Source organism: Pezoporus occidentalis, unplaced genomic scaffold, assembly GCF_034315485.1.
Source record: "Pezoporus occidentalis ecotype Australia unplaced genomic scaffold, CSIRO_AGI_Poc_V1 ctg838, whole genome shotgun sequence".
Taxonomy (NCBI): domain Eukaryota; kingdom Metazoa; phylum Chordata; class Aves; order Psittaciformes; family Psittacidae; genus Pezoporus; species Pezoporus occidentalis.
This window is the reverse complement of record NW_026916201.1, coordinates 12,201-40,116: the sequence shown is the minus strand read 5'-3', so window position 1 is coordinate 40,116 and position 27,916 is coordinate 12,201. Positions and strand designations below refer to the sequence as shown.

General features: G+C 53.5%; 1 protein-coding gene across 1 annotated transcript; it reads right to left on the bottom strand.

The window, feature by feature from the left end:
• Positions 1–336: 336 nt before the first annotated feature.
• On the bottom strand, positions 337–27,895 carry ATP1B2 (ATPase Na+/K+ transporting subunit beta 2). Its single transcript, XM_062604203.1, has 7 exons — positions 27,771–27,895; positions 20,517–20,645; positions 17,710–17,814; positions 11,511–11,722; positions 10,173–10,229; positions 2,803–2,901; positions 337–702 (listed from the first exon to the last, which is right to left on the bottom strand). Exons 1-7 carry the CDS (start codon positions 27,880–27,882, stop codon positions 337–339), a joined length of 1,080 nt encoding a protein of 359 aa, XP_062460187.1. The 5' UTR covers positions 27,883–27,895.
• Between the last annotated feature and the right edge of the window lie 21 nt (positions 27,896–27,916).

Sequence of the window (27,916 nt, the reverse complement as noted above, 5' to 3'; positions counted from 1 at the left end):
TAAGTGGGACCAAACTGGGATGAACTGGTCTGAACTGGGATGCGCTGGGAATGAACTGGGAATGAACTGGGACTGAACTGGGAATGAACTGGGAATGAACTGGGATGAACTGGTCTGTACTGGTCTGAACTGGGAATGAACTGGGACTAAACTGGGATGAACTGGTCTGTACTGGGATGAACTGGGACTAAACTGGGATGAACTGGGATGAACTGGGATGAACTGGGACTAAACTGGTGTGAACTGGTCTGTACTGGGATGAACTGGGACTAAACTGGGATGAACTGGTACTGAACTGGTCTGAACTGGTCTGTGCTGGTCTGTACTGGTCTGAGCTCAGTCCCGGTGCAGCCGCAGCCGGAACGCCACCCTGCCGGCGAACTTGTCCCTCCCGTCGCCTCCGCTGTCGCGATAGTCCCCTCCGCTGTCGCGATAGTCGCCTCCGCTATCGCGATAGTCGCCGCTGTGGCGATCCCCGCCGCCGTTATCGCGATATTCCCCGCCGCTATCGCGATATTCCCCTCCGCTATCGCGATATTCGCCGCCGCTATCGCGATAGTCGCCGCCGTTATCGCGATAGTCGCCGCCGCTGTCGCGATAGTCGCCGCGCCGCCCCTCCAGCAGCCGGCACTCCACGTGGTGCTGCACCCCCGGCGTGGCGTTGGCGAACAGCACGGCCACCACCGGCTGGGAGTAGTTCACCTGCGGTGGGGCAGAGAGAGCCTATGGGGCGCTATGGGGCTCTATGGGGCGCTATGGGGCGCTATGGGGCTCTATGGGGCGCTATGGGGCTCTATGGAGTCCCTATGGGGCGCTATGGGGTTTTCTATGGGGCTCTATGGGGTCCCTATAGGGCTCTATGGGGTGCCTATGGGGTTCTATGGGGCTCTATGGCGTCCCTATGGGGCTCTGTGGGTCTCTATGGGGTCCCTATGGGGCTCTATGGGGTCCCTATGGGGTGCTATGGGGTTCTATGGGTCTCTATGGGGTCCCTATGGGGCGCTATGGAGTCCCTATGGGGTGCTATGGGGTTTTCTATGGGTCTCTATGGGGTCCCTATGGGGCTCTATGGGGTCCCTATGGGGCGCTATGGGGTTTTCTATGGGTCTCTATGGGGTCCCTATGGGGCGCTATGGGGTTTTCTATTGGGGCTCTGTGGGGTCCCTATGGGGCTCTATGGGGTCCCTATGGGGCGCTATGGGGTTTTCTATGGGTCTCTATGGGGTCCCTATGGGGCGCTATGGGGTTTTCTATGGGGCTCTATGGGGTCCCTATGGGGCTCTATGGAGTCCGTATGGGGCGCTATGGGGTTTTCTATGGGGTCCCTATGGGGTTTTCTATGGGTCTCTATGGGGTCCCTATGGGGCTCTATGGGGTCCCTATGGGTCTCTATGGGGTCCCTATGGGGCGCTATGGGGTCCCTATGGGGCGCTATGGGGTTTTCTATGGGCCTCTATGGGGTCCCTATGGGGCTCTATGGGGTGCTATGGGGCTCTATGGGGCTCTATGGGGTCCCTATGGGGCGCTATGGGGTTTTCTATGGGTCTCTATGGGGTCCCTATGAGGCGCTATGGGGGCTCTATGGGGGTCTATGGGTCTCTATGGGGTCCCTATGGGGCTCTATGGGGTCCCTATGGGGCGCTATGGGGTCCCTATGGGGCGCTATGGGGTTTTCTATGGGTCTCTATGGGGTCCCTATGGGGCGCTATGGGGTTTTCTATGGGTCTCTATGGGGTCCCTATGAGGCGCTATGGGGGCTCTATGGGGGTCTATGGGTCTCTATGGGGTCCCTATGGGGCTCTATGGGGTCCCTATGGGGCGCTATGGGGTTTTCTATGGGGGCTCTGTGGTGGGCTCTGTGGGGCTCTATGGGGGGCTCTATGGGGTCCCTATGAGGTTTTCTTGGGGGCTCTGGGGGGCTCTATGGGGGTCTATGGGGTCCCTGTGGGGTTCTATGGGGCTCTATGGGGCTCTGTGGGGCTCTGTGGGGTTTCTATGGGGCTCTATGGGGCTCTGTGGGGTTTCTATGGGGCTCTATGGGGCTCTGTGGGGCTCTGTGGGGTTTCTATGGGGCTCTATGGGGCTCTGTGGGGTTTCTATGGGGCTCTATGGGGCTCTGTGGGGTTTCTATGGGGCTCTATGGGGCTCTGTGGGGTTTCTATGGGGCTCTGTGGGGTTTCTATGGGGCTCTGTGGGGCTCTGTGGGGTTTCTATGGGGCTCTATGGGGCTCTGTGGGGCTCTGTGGGGTTTCTATGGGGCTCTATGGGGTTTCTATGGGGCTCTGTGGGGTTTCTATGGGGCTCTATGGGGCTCTGCGGGGCTCTGTGGTGTTTCTATGGGGCTCTATGGGGTTTCTATGGGGCTCTGTGGTGTTTCTATGGGGCTCTATGGGGTTTCTATAGGGCTCTGTGGGGTTTCTATGGGGCTCTGTGGGGTTTCTATGGGGCTCTGTGGGGTTTCTATGGGGCTCTGTGGGGTTTCTATGGGGCTCTATGCTCTATGTGTATGGGGCCAATAGGGACCCTATGGGGCCAATATCCCCTTATCCATAGGGAGAACCAGGACCAGCCCATGCCCCCCCTTGCTCTATGGGGCACCCAGACCCCCACCCCAGCACCCATGGGTGCCCCATAGGACCCCTGTCCCCCAGCACCCATGGGTGCCCCATAGGACCCCTGTCCCCCAGCACCCATGGGTGCCCCATAGCACCCATAAACACCCACAGGACCTCAGAGCATCCATATGCACCCCATAGCACCCCCAAACACCCAGAGCACCCATGGGTGCCCCATAGCACTCACGTGCACCCTCTTGCCGTAGTAGGGGAAGTACATGAGGTCCACGGAGCCATTGGGGGGGAAGAGGTGGAGGGGGCCCAGGAGGGCGGCGTCTTCCTCGTCCTATGGGGCAGGAGGCGAGGGGTGAGCGCCCTGCCCCATAGCGACCCATAGAGACCCAGAGAGACCCATAGAGACCCCATAGAGACCCATAGAGACCCATAGAGACCCCATAGCGACCCATAGAGACCCAGAGAGACCCCAGAGAGACCCATAGCGACCCCATAGAGACCCATAGAGACCCATAGCGACCCATAGAGACCCCATAGAGATCCATAGCGACCCATAGCGACCCATACCGACCCCATAGAGACCCATAGCGACCCATAGAGACCCCATAGAGACCCATAGCGACCCATACCGACCCATACCGACCCCATAGAGACCCATAGCGACCCCAGAGAGACCCATAGCAACCCCAGAGAGACCCATAGAGACCCATAGCGACCCCATAGAGAACCATAGCGACCCCATAGAGACCCCTCTCTGCCCCATAGACCCCCCTTAATACTCCCCACTGACCCATAGACACCCCAATCACCCTCTTCTGCCCCATAGACCCCCCCAAATACCCTCCATAGCCCCCTATATACCCACTATAGCCTCCTATACATACCCCTATAGCCCCCCATAGCCCCCTATAGCCCCCTATAACCCCCCCATACCCCCATATCCCCCATACCCCCCGATATCCCCCCTATATCCCCCTGATATCCCCCCATAGCCCCCTATACCCCCCATACCACCCCATATCCTGCCCCATATCCCCCCCAAACCCACTCATATCCCCCCCATACCTCCCCATATCCTGCCCCATACCCCCCCATATCCCTCCCATACCCCCCCATATCCCCCCCATACCCCCCCGTATCCTGCCCCATATCCCCCCCATACCCACCCATACCCCCCCATATCCTGCCCCATATCCCCCCATATCCCCCCCATACCTCCCCATATCCTGCCCCATACCCCCCATATCCTGCCCCATATCCCCCCCCATATCCCCCCATACCCCCCATATCCTGCCCCATATCCCCCCATATCCCCCCCATACTCCCACATATCCCCCCATATCCTGCCCCATATCCCCCCATATCCCCCCCATACTCCCACATATCCCCCCATATCCTGCCCCATATCCCCCCATATCCCCCCCATATCCCCCCATAACCCCCACATCCTGCCCCATATCCCCCCATATCCCCCCCATACCCCCCATATCCCCCATATCCCCCCCATACCCCCCCATACCCCACCCCATATCCTGCCCCACATCCCCCCCCCCCATCCCAGTCCCTTACACTGGTGTCCGACTGCCCCTGCGGCCGGGGAGAGAGAACGGGGTATTATGGGATGGAGGGGGGGTATTATGGGATGGAGGGGGGGGTACCGTGGGGTATTATGGGATGGAGGGGGGGGTACCGTGGGGTATTATGGGATGGAGGGGGGGTATTATGGGATAGAAGGGGGTATTATGGGATGGAGGGGGGTATTATGGGATGGAGGGGGGGTATTATGGGATGGAGGGGGGTATTATGGGATGGAGGGGGGTATTATGGGATGGAGGGGGGGTATTATGGGATATGGGGGGGTATTATGGGATGGAGGGGGGTATTATGGGATGGAGGGGGGGGTATTATGGGATGGAGGGGGTATTATGGGATGGAGGGGGGGTATTATGGGATGGAGGGGGGGGTACCATGGGGGATTATGGGATGGAGGGGGGGTACCGTGGGGTATTATGGGATGGGATGGAGGGGGGGGTACCGTGGGGTATTATGGGATGGAGGGGGGGTACCATGGGGTATTATGGGATGGATGGGGGGTATTATGGGATGGATGGGGGGTATTATGGGATGGGGGGGGGTATTATGGGATGGAGGGGGGGTACCGTGGGGTATTATGGGATGGAGGGGGGGGTTACCATGGGGTATTATGGGATGGAGGGGGGGTACCGTGGGGTATTATGGGATATCATGGGATATTATGGGATGTCATGGGATATTATGGGATGCCATGGGGTATTATGGGATACTATGGGATAGGATGGGATACTATGGAATATTATGGGATACTACGTAATACAATGGGATATTATGGGATATCATGGGGTATTATGGGATGTCACGGGATATGATGGGGGTATTATGGGATATTAGGGGATGTCATGGGATACGATGAGATATTATGGGATGTCATGGGATACCATGAGGTATTATGGGATATCATGGGATATTATGGGATATGATGGGATATCATGGGATATCATTTATATTATGGGATATTATGGGATATGGGACATTATGGAAGATGCTGGGCACCCAGCAGCATTTTGGGGTGAAAATAACCTATTTCGGGGCACCTAAGTGGGATTCTGGGGTGAAAACAGCACATTTTGGGACTTCTAGAAGTATTTTGGGGTGAGAAGAGCAGATTTGGGGGCATCTAGAAGGCTTTGGGGGTGAAATTGCACCATTTGGGGAAATCAGAAGGGTTTTGGGGTGAAAATAGCACATTTTGGATCATTCAAAAGCATTTTTTGGGTTGAGAATAGCACTTTTAGGGGCATTCAGCAGCATTTTGGGGTGAAAAGAGTACATTTTGGGGCATTCAGCAGCATTTTGAGGTGAAAATAACCTATTTTGGGGTATCTAGAAGCATTTTGGGGTGGAAATAGCACATTTGGGGTCATTTAGAAGCATTTTGGGGTGAAAACAGCACGTTTTGGGGCATTCAGCAGCATTTTGGGGTGAAAAGAACCTATTTTGGGGCATCTAGAAGCATTCTGTGGTGAAAACAGCAAATTTTAGGGCATCTGACAGGATTTTGGGGTGAAAATAGCGCATTTTGGGGCATTCAGCAGCCTTTTGGGGTGAAAATAGCACATTTTGGGTCGTTAAGCAGCGTTTTGGGGTGAAAATAGCACATTTTGGGGCATTCAGCAGCCTTTTGGGGTGAAAATAGCACATTCTGGGTCGTTAAGCAGCATTTTGGGGTGAAAATAGCACATTTTGGGGCATTCAGCAGCGTTTTGGGGTGAAAATAGCACATTTTGGGGCATTCAGCAGCCTTTTGAGGTGAAAATAGCACATTTTGGGTCGTTAAGCAGCATTTTGGGGTGAAAATAGCACATTTTGGGGCATTCAGCAGCATTTTGGGGTGAAAATAGCACATTTTGGGTCGTTAAGCAGCATTTTGGGGTGAAAATAGCACATTTTGGGGCATTCAGCCTTTTGGGGTGAAAATAGCACATTTTGGGGCATCTAGAAGCATTTTGGGGTGAAAATAGCACATTTTGGGGCATTCAGCAGCATTTTGGGGTGAAAATAGCACATTTTGGGTCGTTAAGCAGCATTTTGGGGTGAAAATAGCACATTTTGGGGCATCTAGAAGCATTTTGGGGTGAAAACAGCAAATTTTAGGGCATCTAACAGGATTTTGGGGTGAAAATAGCACATTTTGGGGCTTTCAGCATCATTTTGGGGTGAAAATAGCAAATTTTGGTGCATTCAGCAGCATTTTGGGGTGAAAATAGCACATTTTGGGTCGTTAAGCAGCCTTTTGGGGTGAAAATAGCACATTTTGGGGCATTCAGCTGCGTTTTGGGGTGAAAATAGCACATTTTGGGGCATTCAGCAGCCTTTTGGGGTGAAAATAGCACATTTTGGGTCGTTAAGCAGCATTTTGGGGTGAAAATAGCACATTTTGGGGCATTCAGCAGCATTTTGGGGTGAAAATAGCACATTTTGGGTCGTTAAGCAGTGTTTTGGGGTGAAAATAGCACATTTTGGGGCATTCAGCAGCCTTTTGGGGTGAAAATAGCACATTTTGGGGCATCTAGAAGCATTTTGGGGTGAAAATAGCACATTTTGGGGCATTCAGCAGCATTTTGGGGTGAAAATAGCACATTTTGGGTCGTTAAGCAGCATTTTGGGGTGAAAATAACCTATTTTGGGGTATCTAGAAGGATTTTGGGGTGGAAATAGCACATTTGGGGTCCTTTAGAAGCATTTTGGGGTGAAAATAGCACATTTTGGGGCATTCAGCAGCATTTTGGGGTGAAAATAACCTATTTTGGGGTATCTAGAATGATTTTGGGGTGGACAGAGCACATTTTTGGTCATTTAGAAGCATTTTGGGGTGAAAACAGCACGTTTTGGGGCATTCAGCAGCATTTTGGGGTGAAAAGAACCTATTTTGGGTCATCTAGAAGCATTTTGGGGTGAAAACAGCAAATTTTAGGGCATCTAACAGGATTTTGGGGTGAAAATAGCGCATATTGGGGCATTCAGCAGCATTTTGGGGTGAAAATAACCTATTTTGGGGTATCTAGAAGCATTTTGGGGTGAAAAGAGCACATTTTGGGGCATTCAGCAGCCTTTTGGGGTGAAAACAGCAAATTTTGGGGTATCTAGAAGCATTTTGGGGTGAAAATAGCACATTTTGGGGCATTCAGCAGCCTTTTGGGGTGAAAATAGCACATTTTGGGTCGTTAAGCAGCCTTTTGGGGTGAAAATAGCACATTTTGGTTCGTTAAGCAGCCTTTTGGGGTGAAAATAGCACATTTTGGGGCATTCAGCAGCCTTTTGGGGTGAAAATAGCACATTTTGGGTCGTTAAGCAGCATTTTGGGGTGAAAATAGCACATTTGGGGGCATTCAGCAGCCTTTTGGGGTGAAAATAGCACATTTGGGGTCATCTAGAAGGCTGTCGGCACGAAAATAGCGCTTTTTGGCTCATCTAGAAGCAATTTTGGGGTGAATTGAGGCTATTTTGGGGGTCAACCCCCCCTTACCAGGTCACCCTTTGATCGGGGCCGCTGGGGAGAGACGAGAGGCAGTGAGGGGGGGCACTGGGTTGTACTGGGGGGTAATGGGGAGACTGGGAGGACACTGGGGTGATACTGGGGGGATAATGGGGATACTGGGGTGATAATGGGGTGATATTGGGGTGATAATGGGGATACTGGGGGGATAATGGGGTAATGATGGGGATACTGGGGTGATACTGGGATGATGCTGGTGTGATAATGGGGACACTGGGGGGATACTGGGGTGATAAAGGGGATACTGGGGGGATACTGGGATGATGCTGGTGTGATAATGGGGATACTGGGGTGATACTGGGGTGATAATGGGGATACTGGGGTGATAATGGGGATACTGGGGGGATACTGGGATGATGCTCGTGTGATAATGGGGATACTGGGGTGATAATGGGGATACTGGGGGGATACTGGGATGATGCTCTTGTGATAATGGGGATACTGGGGGGATACTGGGGTGATGCTCGTGTGATAATGGGGATACTGGGGCGATACTGGGATGATGATGGTGTGATAATGGGGATACTGGAGGGATAATGGGGTAATGATGGGGACACTGGGGTGATACTGGGGTGACAATGGGGATACTGGGGTGATACTGGGGTGATATTGGGGTGATAATGGGGATACTGGGGGGATACTGGTGTGATATTGGGGATACTGGGGTGATAATGGGGATACTGGGGTGATAATGGGGTGATATTGGGGTGATAATGGGGATACTGGGGTGATAATGGGGTGATATTGGGGTGATAATGGGGATACTGGGGGGATACTGGGGTGATATTGGGGATACTGGGGTGATAATGGGGATACTGGGGTGATATTGGGGTGATAATGGGGATACTGGGGTGATAATGGGGTGATATTGGGGTGATAATGGGGATACTGGGGTGATAATGGGGATACTGGGGTGATACTGGGATGATGCTGGTGTGATAATGGGGATACTGGGGTGATACTGGGGTGATAATGGGGTGATAATGAGGACACTGGGGTGATATAGGGGTGATAATGGGGATACTGGGGGGATACTGGGATGATGCTGGTGTGATAATGGGGATACTGGGGTGATACTGGGGTGATAATGGGGACACTGGGGTGATAATGGGGATACTGGGGTGATAATGGGGTAATGATGGGGATACTGGGGTGATAATGGGGGGATACTGGGACGATACTGGTGTGATACTGGTGTGATAATGGGGATACTGGGGTGATAATGGGGATACTGGGGTGATACTGGGGATACTGGTGGGATACTGATGTGATACTGGGGTGATAATGGGGTGATAATGGGGTGATGATGGGATAATTATGGGGATACTGGGGTGATAATGGGGGGATACTGGGACGATACTGGTGTGACACTGGTGTGATAATGGGGATACTGGGGTGATATTAGAGTGATACTGGGGTGATAATGGGGACACTGGGGTGATATAGGGGTGATAATGGGGATACTGGGGGGATACTGGGATGATGCTGGTGTGATAATGGGGATACTGGGGTGATACTGGGGTGATAATGGGGATACTGGGGTGATAATGGGGATACTGGGGTGATACTGGGGTGATAATGGGGACACTGGGGTGATACTGGGGTGATAATGGGGATACTGGGGTGATAATGGAGTAATGATGGGGATACTGGGGTGATAATGGGGGGATACTGGGACGATACTGGTGTGATACTGGTGTGATAATGGGGATACTGGGGTGATAATGGGGATACTGGGGTGATACTGGGGTGATAATGGGGATACTGGGGTGATACTGGGGTGATAATGGGATGATGCTGGTGTGATAATGGGGATACTGGGGTGATAATGGGGACACTGGGGTGATACTGGGGTGACAATGGGGATACTGGGGTGATAATGGGGTGATATAGGGGTGATAATGGGGATACTGGGGGGATACTGGGATGATAAAGGGGTGATAATGGGGATACTGGGGTGATACTGGGATGATGCTGGTGTGATAATGGGGATACTGGGGTGATACTGGGGTGATAATGGGGATACTGGGGTGATACTGGGATGATAAAGGGGATATTGGGGTGATAATGGGATGATGCTGGTGTGATAATGGGGATACTGGGGTGATACTGGGATGATGCTGGTGTGATAATGGGGATACTGGGGTGATACTGGGGTGATACTGGGGATACTGGGGTGATGATGGGATAATGACGGGGATACTGGGGTGATGGTGACACTGGGATGATAGGGGGGTGATACAGGTGTGAGAATGGGGATACTGGTGTGATACTGGGGATACTGGGATGATACTGGTGTGATAATGGGGATATTGGTGTGATACTGGGGATACTGGGGGGATACTGGGGATACTGGGGGGATACTGGTGTGATACTGGGGGGATACTGGTGTGATACTGGGGATACTGGGATGATACTGGTGTGATAATGGGGATATTGGTGTGATACTGGGGATACTGGGGGGATACTGGTGTGATACTGGGGGGATACTGGTGTGATACTGGCGTCACCTTTGCTGCGCAGACCACGTTGATGCTCTTGTTCCTCCCAGGGAAGAAGTTGATGATCTATGGGATGAGAAGGGTTAAGGCACCACTATGGACCAGTATGGACCAGTATGGACCAGTATGGACCAGTGCACTGCAGTAAGTAACGCATCCGAGGCCATCCCAGTGCATCCCAGTGCTCCCAGTCCAATGCATTCCAGCCCCGCGCTGGGTCCTAGTGCCTGCCTGTCCCATCCCCAGTTCCCACCCCATTGCCTCCCATTGCCCCCCATCCCCATCCCATTGCCCCCCATCACCACCGCAGTGCTCCCAGTCCCTCCCAGTGCATCCCAGTGCCTCCCAGTCCAATGCACCCCATTGCCAAGCCCCCCAAGCCATTGCAATGGGCTTCATCCCAGCACCGCGCTGGGTCCTAGTGCCCGCCTGTCCCATCCCCAGTCCCCATCCCATTGCCCCCCATCCCCATCCCATTGCCTCCCATTGCTCCCAGTCTCCATCCCATTGCCCCCCATCCCCATCCCAGTGCTCCCAGTGCCTCCCAGTCCCTCCCAGTGCATCCCAGTGCCTCCCAGTCCAATGCACCCCATTGCCAAGCCCCCCAACCCACTGCAATGGGCTTCATCCCAGCACCACGCTGGGTCCTAGTGCCCGCCTGTCCCATCCCCAGTCCCCATCCCATTGCCCCCATCCTCATCCCATCGCCCCCCATCACCCTCCCAGTGCTCCCAGTCCCTCCCAGTGCATCCCAGTGCCTCCCAGTCCAATGCACCCCATTGCCAAGCCCCCCAAGCCATAGCAATGGGCTTCATCCCAGCACCGCGCTGGGTCCTAGTGCCCGCCTGTCCCATCCCCAGTCCCCATCCCATTGCCCCCCATCCCCATCCCATTACCTCCCATTGCTCCCAGTCTCCATCCCATTGCCCCCCATCACCCTCCCAGTGCTCCCAGTCCCTCCCAGTGCATCCCAGTGCCTCCCAGTCCAATGCACCCCATTGCCAAGCCCCCCAGGCCATTGCAATGGGCTTCATCCCAGCACCGCGCTGGGTCCTAGTGCCCGCCTGTCCCATCTCCAGTCCCCATCCCATTGCCCCCCATCCCCATCCCATCGCCCCCCACCACCACCCCAGTGCTCCCAGTCCCTCCCAGTGCATCCCAGTGCCTCCCAGTCCAATGCACCCCATTGCCAAGCCCCCCAAGCCATTGCAATGGGCTTCATCCCAGCACCACGCTGGGTCCTAGTGCCCGCCTGTCCCATCCCCAGTCCCCATCCCATTGCCCCCCATCGCACCCAATCCCCACCCCATTGCCCCCCATCCCCACCCCAGTCCCTCCCACTCTCACCCTATTGATCTTGACGAGCACGCAGGGCTGGCCGGTGCCGTAGCCGTAGGTCTCGCTATGGGGCGGCCCCAGCCCCGCGCAGGGTCCTAGAGCGCTCCGGTTAAAGCGGCAGGCCCGCTTGGGCACGTTGGGGACCCCGTCGTCGGGTTGCTCGTTGTAACGGCCCGGGGTGCAGGCGGCGTTGCGGGCGGCCTGGACGCTGTCGTTGTAGGCTGAAGGGGGAGGCAAAGGACCCGCAGCAACCCCATAGGGCACCCATGGGATCCGGAGGGCACCCTGAGGGGCCGTAGGGCACCCGTAGAGCGCCCTGAACGGCCATAGAGCATCCATAGCAACCATAGAGCATCCATAGCAACCACAGAGCATCCATAGCAACCACAGAGCATCCATAGCAACCATAGAGCATCCATAGCAACCATAGAGCATCCATAGCAACCACAGAGCATCCATAGCAACCATAGAGCATCCATAGCAACCACAGAGCATCCATAGCAACCATAGAGCATCCATAAAGCATCCAGAGCAACCACAGTGTCCATAGCAACCATAGAGCATCCATAGTAACCATAGAGCATCCATAGCAACCACAGAGCATCCATAGCAACCATAGAGCATCCATAGCAACCACAGAGCATCCATAGCAACCACAGAGCATCCATAGCAACCATAGAGCATCCATAGCAACCACAGAGCATCCATAGCAACCACAGAGCATCCATAGCAACCATAGAGCATCCATAGCAACCACAGAGCATCCATAGCAACCATAGAGCATCCATAGCAACCATAGAGCATCCATAAAGCACCCAGAGCAACCACAGTGTCCATAGCAACCATAGCGTCCATAGTAACCATAGAGCATCCATAAAGCATCCAGAGCAACCACAGTGTCCATAGCAACCACAGAGCTTCCATAGTAACCACAGAGCATCCATAGCAACCATAGAGCATCCATAGCAACCACAGTGTCCATAGCAACCATAGCTTCCATAGCAACCATAGAGCATCCATAAAGAATCCATAGCAACCACAGTGTCCAAAGCAACCACAGAGCTTCCATAGTAACCATAGAGCATCCATAGCAACCATAGAGCATCCATAAAGCATCCATAGCAACCACAGTGTCCATAGCAACCATAGCTTCCATAGCAACCATAGAGCATCCATAAAGCACCCATAGCAACCACAGTGTCCATAGCAAACACAGAGCATCCATAGCAACCACAGTGTCCATAGCAACCACAGAACATCCATAGCAACCATAGAGCATCCATAAAGCACCCAGAGCAACCACAGTGTCCATAGCAACCATATCTTCCATAGTAACCATAGAGCATCCAAAAAGCATCCAGAGCAACCACAGTGTCCATAGCAACCATATCTTCCATAGTAACCATAGAGCATCCATAAAGCATCCAGAGCAACCACAGTGTCCATAGCAACCATAGCTTCCATAGTAACCATAGAGCATCCATAAAGCATCCAGAGCAGCCACAGTGTCCATAGCAACCACAGTGTCCATAGCAACCACAGAGCATCCATAAAGCATCCATAGCAACCACAGTGTCCATAGCAACCATATCTTCCATAGTAACCATAGAGCATCCATAAAGCATCCATAGCAACCATATCTTCCATAGTAACCATAGAGCATCCATAAAGCATCCATAGCAACCACAGTGTCCATAGCAACCACAGAGCATCCATAGCAACCACAGTGTCCATAGCAACCACAGAGCATCCATAGCAACCATAGAGCATCCATAAAGCACCCAGAGCAACCACAGTGTCCATAGCAACCATAGCTTCCATAGTAACCATAGAGCATCCATAAAGCATCAATAGCAACCACAGTGTCCATAGCAACCACAGAGCATCCATAGCAACCACAGTGTCCATAGCAACCACAGAGGATCCATAGCAACCATAGTGCATCCATAAAGCACCCAGAGCAACCACAGTGTCCATAGCAACCATATCTTCCATAGTAACCATAGAGCATCCAAAAAGCATCCAGAGCAACCACAGTGTCCATAGCAACCATAGCTTCCATAGTAACCATAGAGCATCCATAAAGCATCCAGAGCAACCACAGTGTCCATAGCAACCACAGAGCATCCATAGCAACCATAGACCATCCATAAAGCATCCAGAGCAACCACAATGTCCATAGCAACCACAGAGGATCCATAGCAACCATAGTGCATCCATAAAGCACCCAGAGCAACCACAGTGTCCATAGCAACCATATCTTCCATAGTAACCATAGAGCATCCAAAAAGCATCCAGAGCAACCACAGTGTCCATAGCAACCATAGCTTCCATAGTAACCATAGAGCATCCATAAAGCATCCATAGCAACCACAGTGTCCATAGCAACCATATCTTCCATAGTAACCATAGAGCATCCAAAAAGCATCCAGAGCAACCACAGTGTCCATAGCAACCATAGCTTCCATAGTAACCATAGAGCATCCATAAAGCATCCAGAGCAACCACAGTGTCCATAGCAACCACAGAGCATCCATAGCAACCATAGACCATCCATAAAGCATCCATAGCAACCACAATGTCCATAGCAACCATAGCTTCCAGAGTAACCATAGAGCATCCATAAAGCATCCAGAGCAACCACAGTGTCCATAGCAACCATAGCTTCCAGAGTAACCATAGAGCATCCATAAAGCATTCATAGCAACCACAATGTCCATAGCAACCATAGCTTCCATAGTAACCATAGAGCATCCATAAAGCATCCATAGCAACCACAGTGTCCATAGCAACCACAGAGCTTCCATAGCAACCATAGAGCATCCATAAATCACCCAGAGCAACCACAGTGTCCATAGCAACCATAGCTTCCATAGTAACCATAGAGCATCCATAAAGCATCCAGAGCAACCACAGTGTCCATAGCAACCACAGAGCTTCCATAGCAACCATAGAGCATCCATAAATCACCCAGAGCAACCACAGTGTCCATAGCAACCATAGCTTCCATAGTAACCATAGAGCATCCATAAAGCATCCAGAGCAACCACAGTGTCCATAGCAACCACAGAGCATCCATAGTAACCATAGAGCATCCATAGCAACCATAGAGCATCCATAGCAACCACAGTGTCCATAGCAACCATAGCTTCCATAGCAACCATAGAGCATCCATAAAGCATCCAGAGCAACCACAGTGTCCATAGCAACCACAGAGCATCCATAGCAACCATAGAGCATCCATAAAGAATCCATAGCAACCACAGTGTCCAAAGCAACCACAGAGCTTCCATAGTAACCATAGAGCATCCATAGCAACCATAGAGCATCCATAGCAACCACAGTGTCCATAGCAACCATAGCTTCCATAGTAACCATAGAGCATCCATAAAGCATCCAGAGCAACCACAGTGTCCATAGTAACCACAGAGCATCCATAGCAACCATAGAGCATCCATAGTAACTATAGAGCATCCATAAAGCATCCATAGCAACCACAGAGCATCCATAGTAACCATAGAGCATCCATAAAGCACCCAGAGCAACCACAGTGTCCATAGCAACCATAGCTTCCATAGCAACCATAGAGCATCCATAAAGCATCCAGAGCAGCCACAGTGTCCATAGCAACCATAGCTTCCATAGCAACCATAGAGCATCCATAAAGCATCCAGAGCAACCACAGTGTCCATAGCAACCATAGCGTCCATAGTAACCATAGAGCATCCATAAAGCACCCAGAGCAGCCACAGTGTCCATAGCAACCATAGCTTCCATAGCAACCATAGAGCATCCATAAAGCACCCATAGCAACCACAGTGTCCATAGCAAACACAGAGCATCCATAGCAACCACAGTGTCCATAGCAACCACAGAACATCCATAGCAACCATTGAGCATCCATAAAGCGTCCATAGCAACCATAGCATTCATAGCAACCCAGTCGTCCCAGTGCCTCTCAGGATGGCCTAGAGCCCTCACAGTACCCCCCATTATGGCCTATTGGTATCCCAGTACCCCACATTACGGTCTATGGGCATCCCAGTGCCTCCCAGTATGGCCTATGGCCATACCAGCACCCCCAATATGGCCTATGGGCATACCAGTATGGTCTATGGGCATCCCAGCACACCCCAGTATGGGCTATGGGCATCCCAGTGCCTCCCAGTATGGCCTATGGCCATACCAGTGCATCCCAGTATGGCCTATGGCCATACCACCACACCCATTATGGCCTATGGGCATACCAGTATGGTCTATGGGCATCCCAGTGCCTCCCAGTATGGCCTATGGCCATACCAGCACCCCCAATATGGCCTATGGGCATACCAGTAGGGTCTATGGGCATCCCAGCACACCCCAGTATGGCTTATGGGCATCCCAGTATGGCCTAGGGACATCCCAGTAGGGTCTATGAGCATCCCAGTACCCCTCATTATGGCCTATAGGCATCCCAGCACCCCCCATTAAGGCCTATGGGCATCCCAGTGCCTCCCAGTATGGCCTATGGGCATCCCAGTATAGTCTATGGGCCTCCCAGTATGGTCTATGGGCATCCCAGTATCCCCCATTATGGTCTATGGGCATCCCAGTGCCTCCCAGTATGGCCTATGGGCATCCCAGCAACCGCCATTATGGCCTATGGGCATCCCAGTATCCCCCATTATGGTCTATGGACATCCCAGTGCCTCCCAGTATGGCCTATGGGCATCCCAGTATGGTCTATGGGCATCCTGGTAGGGTCTATGGGCATCCCAGTGCTTCCCAGTATGGCCTATGGGCATCCCAGTACCCCCCATTAAGGCCTATGGGCATCCCAGGAGCCCCCATTAAGGCCTATGGGCATACCAGTGCCTCCCAGTATGGCCTATGGGCATCCCAGTATAGTCTATGGGCCTCCCAGTATGGCCTATGGGCATCCCAGTATCCCCCATTATGGTCTATGGGCATCCCAGTATCCCCCATTATGGTCTATGGGCATCCCAGTGCTTCCCCGTATGGCCTATGCGCATCCCAGTATGGTCTATGGGCATCCTGGTAGGGTCTATGGGCATCCCAGTGCTTCCCAGTATGGCCTAGAGCCCTCCCAGTGCCCCCCATTACTGCCTATGGGCATCCCAGGAGCCCCCATTAAGGCCTATGGGCATACCAGTGCCTCCCAGTATGGCCTATGGGCATCCCAGTATAGTCTATGGGCCTCCCAGTATGACCTATGGGCATCCCAGTATCCTCCATTATGGTCTATGGACATCCCAGTGCCTCCCAGTATGGCCTATGGGCATCCTGGTAGGGTCTATGGGCATCCCAGTGCTTCCCAGTATGGCCTATGGGCATCCCAGTACCCCCCATTAAGGCCTATGGGCATTCCAGTACCTCCCATTAAGGCCTATGGGCATCCCAGGAGCCCCCATTAAGGCGTATGGGCATCCCAGTGCCTCCCAGTATGGCCTATGGGCATCCCAGTATAGTCTATGGGCTTCCCAGTATGGCCTATGGGCATCCCAGTATCCCCCATTATGGTCTATGGGCCTCCCAGTATGGCCTATGCGCATCCCAGTATGGTCTATGGGCATCCTAGTAGGGCCTATGGGCATCCCAGTGCTTCCCAGTATGGCTTATGGGCATCCCAGCAACCGCCATTATGGCCTATGGGCATCCCAGTATCCCCCATTATGGTCTATGGACATCCCAGTGCCTCCCAGTATGGCCTATGGGCATCCCAGTATGGTCTATGGGCATCCTGGTAGGGTCTATGGGCATCCCAGTGCTTCCCAGTATGGCCTATGGGCATCCCAGTATCCCCCATTATGGTCTATGGGCATCCCAGGAGCCCCCATTAAGGCGTATGGGCATCCCAATGCCTCCCAGTATGGCCTATGAGCATCCCAGTATAGTCTATGGGCCTCCCAGTATGGCCTATGGGCATCCCAGTATCCCCCATTATGGTCTATGGGCATCCCAGTGCCTCCCAGTATGGCCTATGGGCATCCCAGTATGGTCTATGGGCATCCTAGTAGGGCCTATGGGCATCCCAGTGCTCCCAGTATGTCCTAGAGCCCTCCCAGTGCCCCCCATTACTGCCTATGGGCATCCCATTATGGTCTATGGGCATCCCAGTGCCTCCCATTATGGCCCATGGGCCTCCCAGTGCTTCCCATTATGGCCTATGGGGCTCCCAGTGCCTCCCAGTGCCCCCCAGTGCACTCACGCTCCAGGAACTGGTGCAGGGCGCGGACATAGGGGAGCCAGGTGTGGCTCTGGCTCACGTTGAAGGTGACGTCGAGGCCCTCGGCATAGGGCCGGATCATCAGCCCTGCGATGGGGAGGGTGTCAAGGGCACCCATTGGGTGTCAACGGCACCCATTGCGCCCTATGGGTGTCAACGGCGCCCATTGGGTGTCAACGGCGCCCATGGCACACTGTGGGTGTCAACGATGCCCATCGTGCTCTATGGCTGTCAACGTCGCCCATTGCATTCCATGGGTGTCAACAGCGCTCACTGTGCCCTTGGGGTGTCAACGGCACCCATTGGGTGTCAACGGCACCCATGGCACACTGTGGGTGTCAACGGCGCCCATTGCGCACTATGGGTGTCAGCGGCGTCCATTGGGTGTCAGTGGTGCCCACTGCCTTCTATGGGTGTCAACGACGCCCATTGCGCCCTATGGGTGTCAATGGTGCCCACTGCCTTCTATGGGTGTCAACGACGCCCATTGCGCCCTATGGGTGTCAACGGCACCCATCGGGTGTCAACAGCACCCATTGTGCCCTATGGATGTCAACGGTGCCCATTGTGCCCCATGGGTGTCAACGGCGCCCATTGGGTGTCAACGGCGCCCATGGCACACTGTGGGTGTCAACGGCACCCACTGCATTCCATGGGTGTCAACAGCGCTCATCGCGCCCTTGGGGTGTCAACGGTGCCAATTGCCCTCTATGGGCATCGACGGCGCCCACTGGGTGTCAACGGTACCCATTGCCTTCTATGGGTGTCAACGGTGCCCATTGCATCCTATGGGTGTCAACAGCACCCATTGGTTGTCAACATCGCCCATTGCATTCCATGGGTGTCAACAGTGCTCATCGTGCCCTTGGGGTGTCAACGGCGCCCATTGGGTGTCAAAGGTGCCAATTGCCCTCTATGGGTGTCAACGGCACCCATTGCACCCTGTGGGTGTCAATGGCGCCCATTGGGCGTCAACAGTGCCCATTGCCTTCTATGGGGGTCAATGGTGCCCATTGCGCCCTATGGATGTCAATGGGGCCCATTGGGTATCAACGGTGCCCATTGCCTTCTATTGGTGTCAACGGCACCCATTGCGCCCTATGGGTGTCAGCGGCGCCCATTGTGCCCTGTGGGTGTCAACGGTGCTCACTGTGCCCATTGGGTGTCAACGGCACCCGCTGCGCCCATTGGGTGTCAACGGCACCCACTGCGCCCATTGGGTGTCAACGGCGCCCATTGAGCCCTACGGGTGACAAAGTGCCCATTGGGTGTCAACGGTGCCCATTGCCTTTTAGGGTGTCAAGAGTGCCCATTGTGCCCTATGGGTGTCAACGGTGCCCATTGGGTGTCAATGGTGCCCATTGCCTTCTAGGGTGTCAACAGTGCCCATTGCCCTCTATGGGTGTCAATGGCACCCATTGCGCCCTATGGGTGTCAAAGGTGCCCAATGGGTGTCAACAGTACCCATTGCCCTCTATGGGTGTCAATGGCGCCCACTGAGCTCTATGGGTGTCAATGGCACCCATTGCATTCCATGGGCGTCAATGGAACCTATTGAGCCCGGTGGGTGTCAATGGCACCCATTGCATTCCATGGGTGTCAATGGTGCCCATCTCATGCCATAGGCATCAATGGCACCCATTGAGCTCCATGGGAGTTAATGGCACCCATTGAGCTCTATGGGCATCAGCGGTGCCCATCACCCTCCATGGGTGTCAATGGCACCCATTGCCCTCTATGGGTGTCAATGGTGCCCACTGAGTTCTGTGGGCATCAATGGCACCCATTGCCCTCTGTGGGTGTCAACGGTGCCCAGTAAGCTCTATGGGCATCAATGGCACCCATTGCCCTCTATGGGTGTCAACAGTGCCCGTTGAGTTCTATGGGCATCAGTGGCACCCATCGCACTCTACAAGCGTCAATGGCACCCATTGCCCTCTATGGGTGTCAATGGCGCTCATTCAGCTCTATGGGCATCAATGGCACCCATCGTGCTCTACGGGCATCAACGGTACCCATTGCCCTCTATGGGTGTCAACGGCACCCACTGCCCTCTATGGGTGTCAACGGCACCCACTGCCCTCTATGGGTGTCAACGGCACCCATTGTGTTCCATGAGTGTCAACGGCACCCATCGCGCTCTACGGCCATCAATGTCACCCATTGCCCTCTATGGGTGTCAATGGCACCCATTGCGTTCCATGGGTATCAACGGCACCCATTGTGTTCCATGGGTGTCAACGGCACCCATCGCGCTCTACGGCCATCAATGGCACCCATTGCCCTCTATGGGTGTCAACGGTGCCCGTTGTGTTCCATTGCTGTCAACGGCACCCATTGCGTTCCATGGGTGTCAACGGCACCCATCGCGCTCTACGGCCATCAATGGCACTCAACGCACTCTATTGGCGTCAACGGCACCCATTGCGTTCCATGGGTGCCAATGGCACCCATCGCGCTCTACGGCCATCAATGGCACCCATTGCCCTCTATGGGTGTCAACGGCACCCACTGCCCTCTATGGGTGTCAACGGCACCCATTGTGTTCCATGGGTGTCAACGGCACCCATCGCGCTCTACGGCCATCGATGGCACCCATTGCGTTCCATGGGTGTCAATGGCACCCCTTGTGTTCCATTGTTGTCAACGGCACCTATCGCGCTCTACGGCCATCAATGCCACTCAACGCACTCTATTGGCGTCAACGGCACCCATTGGACCCCATTACCCACCCAAGCACCCACTGACAAGGGACCCCAACCCCATTCCAAGCCCCTCCTTGTGCTCACCGGGGGTGAGGAGCCGGTCCTGGTACTTGGGCACGTGGGGATCCACGCTCTGGAGCATCACCCACATGGTGAGGGCGAAGAGCCCGGCCAGGAACCCATAGAACACCAGGTAGAAGAGCAGGATCAGGCCTAAAGGGGGGGCAAAGAAGGGGTTAAAACCCCCCTGATCGCCCCAAGGGCGGCCAAGACGACCCACACAAAGATGCCCCAATGGCACCAAAGAGCCCCAAAACTGCACTAAATCGACCCAAAGATGCCCCAATGGCACCAAATAGCCCCAAAACTGCCCGAAATCGACCCAAAGATGTCCCAAAGAGCCCCGAAACTGCCCGAAATCGACCCAAAGATGCCCCAATGGCACCAAAGAGCCCCAAAACTGCCCGAAATCGACCCAAAGATGCCCCAATGGCACCAAAGATCCCCAAAACTGCCCGAAATCGACCCAAAGATGCCCCAATGGCACCAAAGAGCCCCAAAACTGCCCAAAATCGACCCAAAACTGTCCCAAAGAGCCCCAAAACTGCCCTAAATCAACCCAAAGATGCCCCAATGGCACCAAAGAGGCCCAAAACTGCCCGGAATCGACCCAAAACTGCCCCAATGACACCAGCCACAAAACTGCCCCAAATCGACCCAAAACTGCCCCAATGGCACCAAAGAGCCCCGAAACTGCCCGAAATCGACCCAAAGATGCCCCAATGGCACCAAAGAGCCACAAAACTGCCCTAAATCGACCCAAAGATGTCCCAAAGAGCCCCAAAACTGCCCGAAATCGACCCAAAACTGTTCCAAAGAGCCCCAAAACTGCACTAGATCGACCCAAAGATGCCCCAATGGCACCAAAGAGCCCCAAAACTGCCTTGAATCGACCCAAAACTGTCCCAAAGAGCCCCAAAACTGCCCGAAATCGACCCAAAACGGTTCCAAAGAGCCCCAAAACTGCACTAAATCTCCCAAAACTGCCCGAGTGGCACCAAAGAGCCCTGAAACTGCAATAAATCGACCCAAAGATGTCCCAGTGGCACCAAAGAGCCCCAAAACTGTCCTAAATCGACCCAAAACTGTCCCAAAGAGCCCCAAAACTGCCCGAAATCGACCCAAAGATGCCCCAATGGCACCAAATAGCCCCAAAACTGCCCGAAATCAAACCAAAGATGCCCCAATGGCACCAAAGAGCACCAAAACTGCCCTAAATCGACCCAAAGATGCCCCAATGGCACCAAAGAGCACCAAAACTTCCCTAAATCAACAAAATACTGCCCCAATGGCACCAAAGAGCCCCCAAACTGCCCGAAATCGACCCAAAACTGTTCCAAAGAGCCCCAAAACGGCACTAAATCGACCCAAAACTGCTCTAAATGCATCCCAAACTGCCCCGACATCAAACACCCCCAAAACTGTCCTAAATCGACCCAAAACTGCCCCGATGACATCAAACACGCCCAAAACTGCGCTAAACGACTCCAAAACTGCCCTAAATCGACCCAAAACTGCACCAATGGCATCAAACACCCCCCAACTGCCCTAAATCGACCACAAACTGCCCTAAATCGATGCAAAACTGCTCTAAATTGACCCAAAACTGCCCTGATGACCTCAAACACCCCCAAAATTGCCCTAAATAGACCCAAAACTGCACCAATGATGTAAAACACCCCCAAAAGTGCCCTAAATCGACCCAAAACTGCCCTAAAATGACCCAAAGCTGCCCTGACGGCACCAAATACCACCAAAATAGCCCTAAATCCCCCCGAAACTGCCCTAAATCGACCGCAAACTGCACCAACGGCATCAAACACCCCAAAACTGCCTAAAACTGCCCTAAATCAACCCAAAACTGCACCAACGGCATCAAACACCCCCCAACTGCCCTAAATCGACCCCAAACTGCCCTAAATCGACCCAAAACTGCACCAATGATGTAAAACACCCCCAAAACTGCCCTAAATCGACCCAAAACTGCCCTAAATTGATCCAAAACTGCACCAATGATGTAAAACACCCCCAAAACTGCCCTAAATTGACCCAAAACTGCCTCGATGGTATCAAACACCTCCAAAACTGCCCCAAATCCACCCAAAACTGCCCCGATGACCTCAAACACCCCCAAAACTGCCCCAAATCCACCCAAAACTGCCCCGATGGCATCATACACCCTGCAACTGCCCTAAATCGACCCAAAACTGCCCTAAATCGACCCAAACCAATCTAAATCCCCCCAAAACTGCCCTAAATCGACCCAAAACTGCCCTAAATCGACCCAAACCAACCTAAATCCCCCCAAAACTGCCCTAAATCGAACCAAAACTGCCCTAAATCGACCCCAAACTGCACCAACGGCATCACACCCCAAAACGGCCCTAAATAGACCCCAAACTGCCCTAAATTGACCTAAAACTGCCTCGATGGCATCAAACACCCCCCAAACTGCCCCAAATCCACCCAAAAGTGCCCCGACAGCATCAAACACCCCCCAACTGCCCTAAATCGACCCAAACCTGCCCTAAATCGACCCAAAACTGCACCAATGGCATCAAACACCCCCCAAACTGCCTTAAATGGACCCCAAACGGCCTCGATGACCTCAAACACCCTCAAAACTGCCCCAAATCCACCCAAAACTGCCTCGACGGCATCAAACACCCCCAAAACTGCCCTAAAATGACCCAAAACTGCCCCGATGGCACCAGATACCCCCCAAATAGCCCTAAATCCCCCCCAAACTGCCCTAAACTGACCTCAAACTGCCCTAAATCGACCCAAAGCCGCCCTAAATCGACCCAAAACTGCCTCGATGGCATCAACCCCCCCCCAAATTGCCCTAAATCGACCCAAAACTGCCCTAAATCGACCCAAACTGCCCTAAATCACCCCAAAACAGCCCGACAGCATCAAACACCCCCAAAACTGCCCTAAATCGACCCAAAACTGCCCCAACGGCATCAAACACCCCAAAACTGCCCTAAATCCACCCAAACCACCCTAAATCCACCCAAAACTGCCCTAAATCGACCCAAACTGCCTTAAATCGACCCAAAACTGCCTCGATGGCATCAAACATCCCTAAAACTGCCTTAAATCGACCCAAAACTGCCCTAAATCCACCCAAAACAGCCCGACAGCATCAAACACCCCCAAAATCGCCCTAAAATGACCCAAAACTGCACCAACGGCATCAAACACCCCCAAAACTGCCTTAAATCGACCCCAAACCACCCTAAATCGACCCAAAACTGCCCTAAATCGACCCAAACTGCCCTAAATCGACCCAAAACAGCCCGACAGCATCAAACACCCCAAAACTGCCTTAAATCGACCCCAAACCACCCTAAATCGACCCAAACTGCCCTAAATCGTCCCAAACTGCCCTAAATCGACCCAAAACTACCCGACAGAATCAAACACCCCAAAACTGCCTTAAATCGACCCAAAACTGCCCTAAATCCACCCAAAACAGCCCGACAGCATCAAACACCCCCAAAATCAGCCTAAATCGACCCAAAACTGCCCTAAATCGACCCAAAACTGCCCCAACGGCATCAAACACCCCCCAAACTGCCCCAAATCCACCCAAAACTGCCCCGATGACCTCAAACACCACCAAAACTGCCCCAAATCCACCCAAAACTGCCCCGACGGCATCAAACACCCCAAAACCACCCTAAATCGACCCCAAACCACCCTAAATCGACCCCAAACCACCCTAAATCGACCCCAAACTGCCCTAAATTGACCCAAAACAGCCCGACAGCATCAAACACCCCAAAACCACCCTAAATCGACCCCAAACCACGCTAAATCGACCCCAAACTGCCCTAAATCGACCCAAAACTGCCTCGATGGCATCAAACACCCCCAAAACTGCCTTAAATCGACCCAAAACTGACCCAAATCCACCCAAAACAGCCCGACAGCATCAAATACCCCCAAAACTGCCCCAAATCCACCCAAACCACCCTAAATCGACCCCAAACTGCCCCAAATCGACCCAAAACAGCCCGACAGCATCAAACACCCCAAAACTGCCTTAAATCGACCCCAAACTGCCCTAAATCGACCCAAAACAGCCCGACAGCATTAAACACCCCCAAAACTGCCCCAAATCCACCCAAACCACCCTAAATCGACCCCAAACTCCCCCAAATCGACCCAAAACAGCCCGACAGCATCAAACACCCCAAAACCGCCCTAAATCGACCCCAAACCACCCTAAATCGACCCAAAACTGCCCCAAATCCACCCAAAACTGCCCGACAGCATCAAACACCCCAAAACCGCCCTAAATCGACCCCAAACCACCCTAAATCGACCCCAAACTGCCCCAAATCCACCCAAAACCGCCCGACAGCATCAAACACCCCAAAACCGCCCTAATTCGACCCCAAAACTGCCTTAAATCGACCCCAAACTGCCCTAAATCGACCCAAAACAGCCCGACAGCATCAAACACCCCCAAAACTGCCCCAAATCCACCCAAACCACCCTAAATCGACCCCAAACTGCCCCAAATCCACCCAAAACTGCCCGACAGCATCAAACACCCCAAAACCACCCTAAATCGACCCCAAACCGCCCTAAATCGACCCAAACCACCCTAAATCAACCCAAAACTGCCTCGATGGCATCAAACACCCCAAAACCACCCTAAATCGACCCAAAACTGCCCCAAATCCACCCAAAACAGCCCGACGGCATCAAACACCCCAAAACCACCCTAAATCGACCCAAAACTGCCCCAAATCCACCCAAAACAGCCCGACAGCATTAAACACCCCCAAAACTGCCCCAAATCCACCCAAACCACCCTAAATCGACCCCAAACTGCCCCAAATCCACCCAAAACTGCCCGACAGCATCAAACACATCAAAACCGCCCTAAATCGACCCCAAACCACCCTAAATCGACCCAAAACTGCCCCAAATCCACCCAAACTGCCCTAAATCGTCCCAAACTGCCCTAAATCGACCCAAAACTACCCGACAGAATCAAACACCCCAAAACTGCCTTAAATTGACCCAAAGCTGCCCTAAATCGACCCAAAACAGCCCGACAGCATCAAACAACCCCCAACTGCCCTAAATCGACCCAAAACTGCCCTAAATCGACCCAAAACTGCCCCAACGGCATCAAACACCCCCAAAACTGCCCCAAATCCACCCAAAACTGCCCGACAGCATCAAACATCCCAAAACCACCCTAAATCGACCCCAAACCAGCCTAAATCGACCCAAAACTGCCCCAAATCCACCCAAAACAGCCCGACAGCATCAAACACCCCCAAAACTGCCCTAAATCCACCCAAACCACCCTAAATCGACCCAAAACTGCCCCAAATCCACCCAAAACAGCCCGACAGCATCAAACACCCCAAAACCACCCTAAATCGACCCCAAACCACCCTAAATCGACCCAAACCACCCTAAATCAACCCAAAACTGCCTCGATGGCATCAAACACCCCAAAACCACCCTAAATCGACCCAAAACTGCCCCAAATCCACCCAAAACAGCCCGACAGCATCAAACACCCCAAAACCGCCCTAAATCGACCCCAAACCACCCTAAATCGACCCAAAACTGCCCTAAATCGACCCAAAACTGCCTCGATGGCATCAAACACCCCAAAACCACCCTAAATCGACCCAAAACTGCCCCAAATCCACCCAAAACAGCCCGACAGCATCAAACACCCCCAAAACTGCCCTAAATCCACCCAAACCACCCTAAATCGACCCAAAACTGCCCCAAATCCACCCAAAACAGCCCGACAGCATCAAACACCCCAAAACCACCCTAAATCGACCCCAAACTGCACTAAATCGACCCAAACCACCCTAAATCAACCCAAAACTGCCTCGATGGCATCAAACACCCCAAAACCACCCTAAATCGACCCAAAACTGCCCCAAATCCACCCAAAACAGCCTCGATGGCATCAAACACCCCCAAAACTGCCCTAAATTCACCCAAAACTGCCCCGACAGCATCAAACACCCCAAAACCACCCTAAATCGACCCCAAACCACCCTAAATCCACCCAAACCACCCTAAATCGACCCAAAACTGCCTCGATGGCATCAAACACCCCAAAACCACCCTAAATCGACCCAAAACTGCCCCAAATCCACCCAAAACAGCCCGACAGCATTAAACACCCCCAAAACGGCCCCAAATCCACCCAAACCACCCTAAATCGACCCCAAACTGCCCTAAATCGACCCAAAACTGCCCGACAGCATCAAACACCCCAAAACCACCCTAAATCGACCCCAAACCACCCTAAATCGACCCCAAACCACCCTAAATCGACCCAAAGCCGCCCCAATGACATCCCTCCCCACCGCCCCCCTTCCCCCCGCCCCATAACCCCTTTAAACCCCCCCAAATCCCTGCCCAGACATTTAAATCCCGGTCCGAACCATCTGTCCCTTGGGGGGGGGGGGCCCACAAGAACCAATGGGGGGGTCCCATCTGGTCCTACCCCCCCCTCCCCCATAGGGGGGGGTCCCCCCATTGGTCCCATCCCCCACCCTGGCCATGACCTACTTTCATAGGCACGAGGCAACAGATGGGGGGAGGGGGATGGGAAGGGGGGGGGAGGGGGCACCCATTTCCTTCCCCCCCCCCCCCCATTTTCCCCATTGCACCCATTGGGCCCCCCCCCCCCCCTTCCCATTAAGGGCTATGGGGGGAGGGCTATGGGGCACCCCCAAATGGGGGGGGGGGCTTTAGGTACCCCATTCCTATTGCATCTATGGGGGGGGGGGGGGGCTGTATCCCCCCCACATTTGGGTGCCCAGCATTAAAATGGGGCCCCCCCCCTCATTGTAACCCATTGAGGGGGGTCCCTCTGTAACCCCCCCTATAGGGGGGGTCTTTATACAGCTCCTATAGGGGGGCCCCTATAGACCCCCCCCCCCTTTGCATCTATATGGAGGGGGGCCCCCCCCAACTGCCCTATACATTAAAGGGGGGGGTCCCTATGCAACGCTGCACCCATAGAGGGGGGGCTGCACCCCATAACGGGGGGGGAACCCCCCCTATATTGATGGTTATGGGGGGGAAACCCCTATAAAGTGGGGGGGGGACACCCCCATAGTGTGGGTTATTGGGGTGCCCCCCCCCCCAATGTCCCCCTATAGGAAGACCTCTCTTTATGCACCCTATATAAGAAAGAACGAGCCCTATAGACACCTCCCAATGGGGGGGTCGCCCCATAAGTGTGGGGCAGCACCCCCCCCCCCCAAAACTTACCCCAACTGCTCCCAGTCCTGCCGAGGAGCTGCCGGGTGCGGGGGTCCCATACGAACGCTTTCCATTGAGCCCATACCTGCCCGCAGCTCCGCTTGTCCTTCTCGCGAGCCATATCGCGATAGGGGCGCGATGTCGCGACACGATAT

Excerpts from the sequence above, each read along its gene's own strand:
- ATP1B2 (XM_062604203.1), bottom strand. The coding sequence starts at position 27,882 with ATGGCTCGCGAGAAGGACAAGCGGAGCTGCGGGCAGGTATGGGCTCAA. Across the intron at positions 11,723-17,709 it reads CCTGCACCAGTTCCTGGAGC|CCTACAACGACAGCGTCCAG; the intron begins GTGAGTGCACTG and ends CTCCCCCTTCAG. Across the intron at positions 2,902-10,172 it reads ACGTGGTCTGCGCAGCAAAG|GACGAGGAAGACGCCGCCCT; the intron begins GTGACGCCAGTA and ends CCTGCCCCATAG.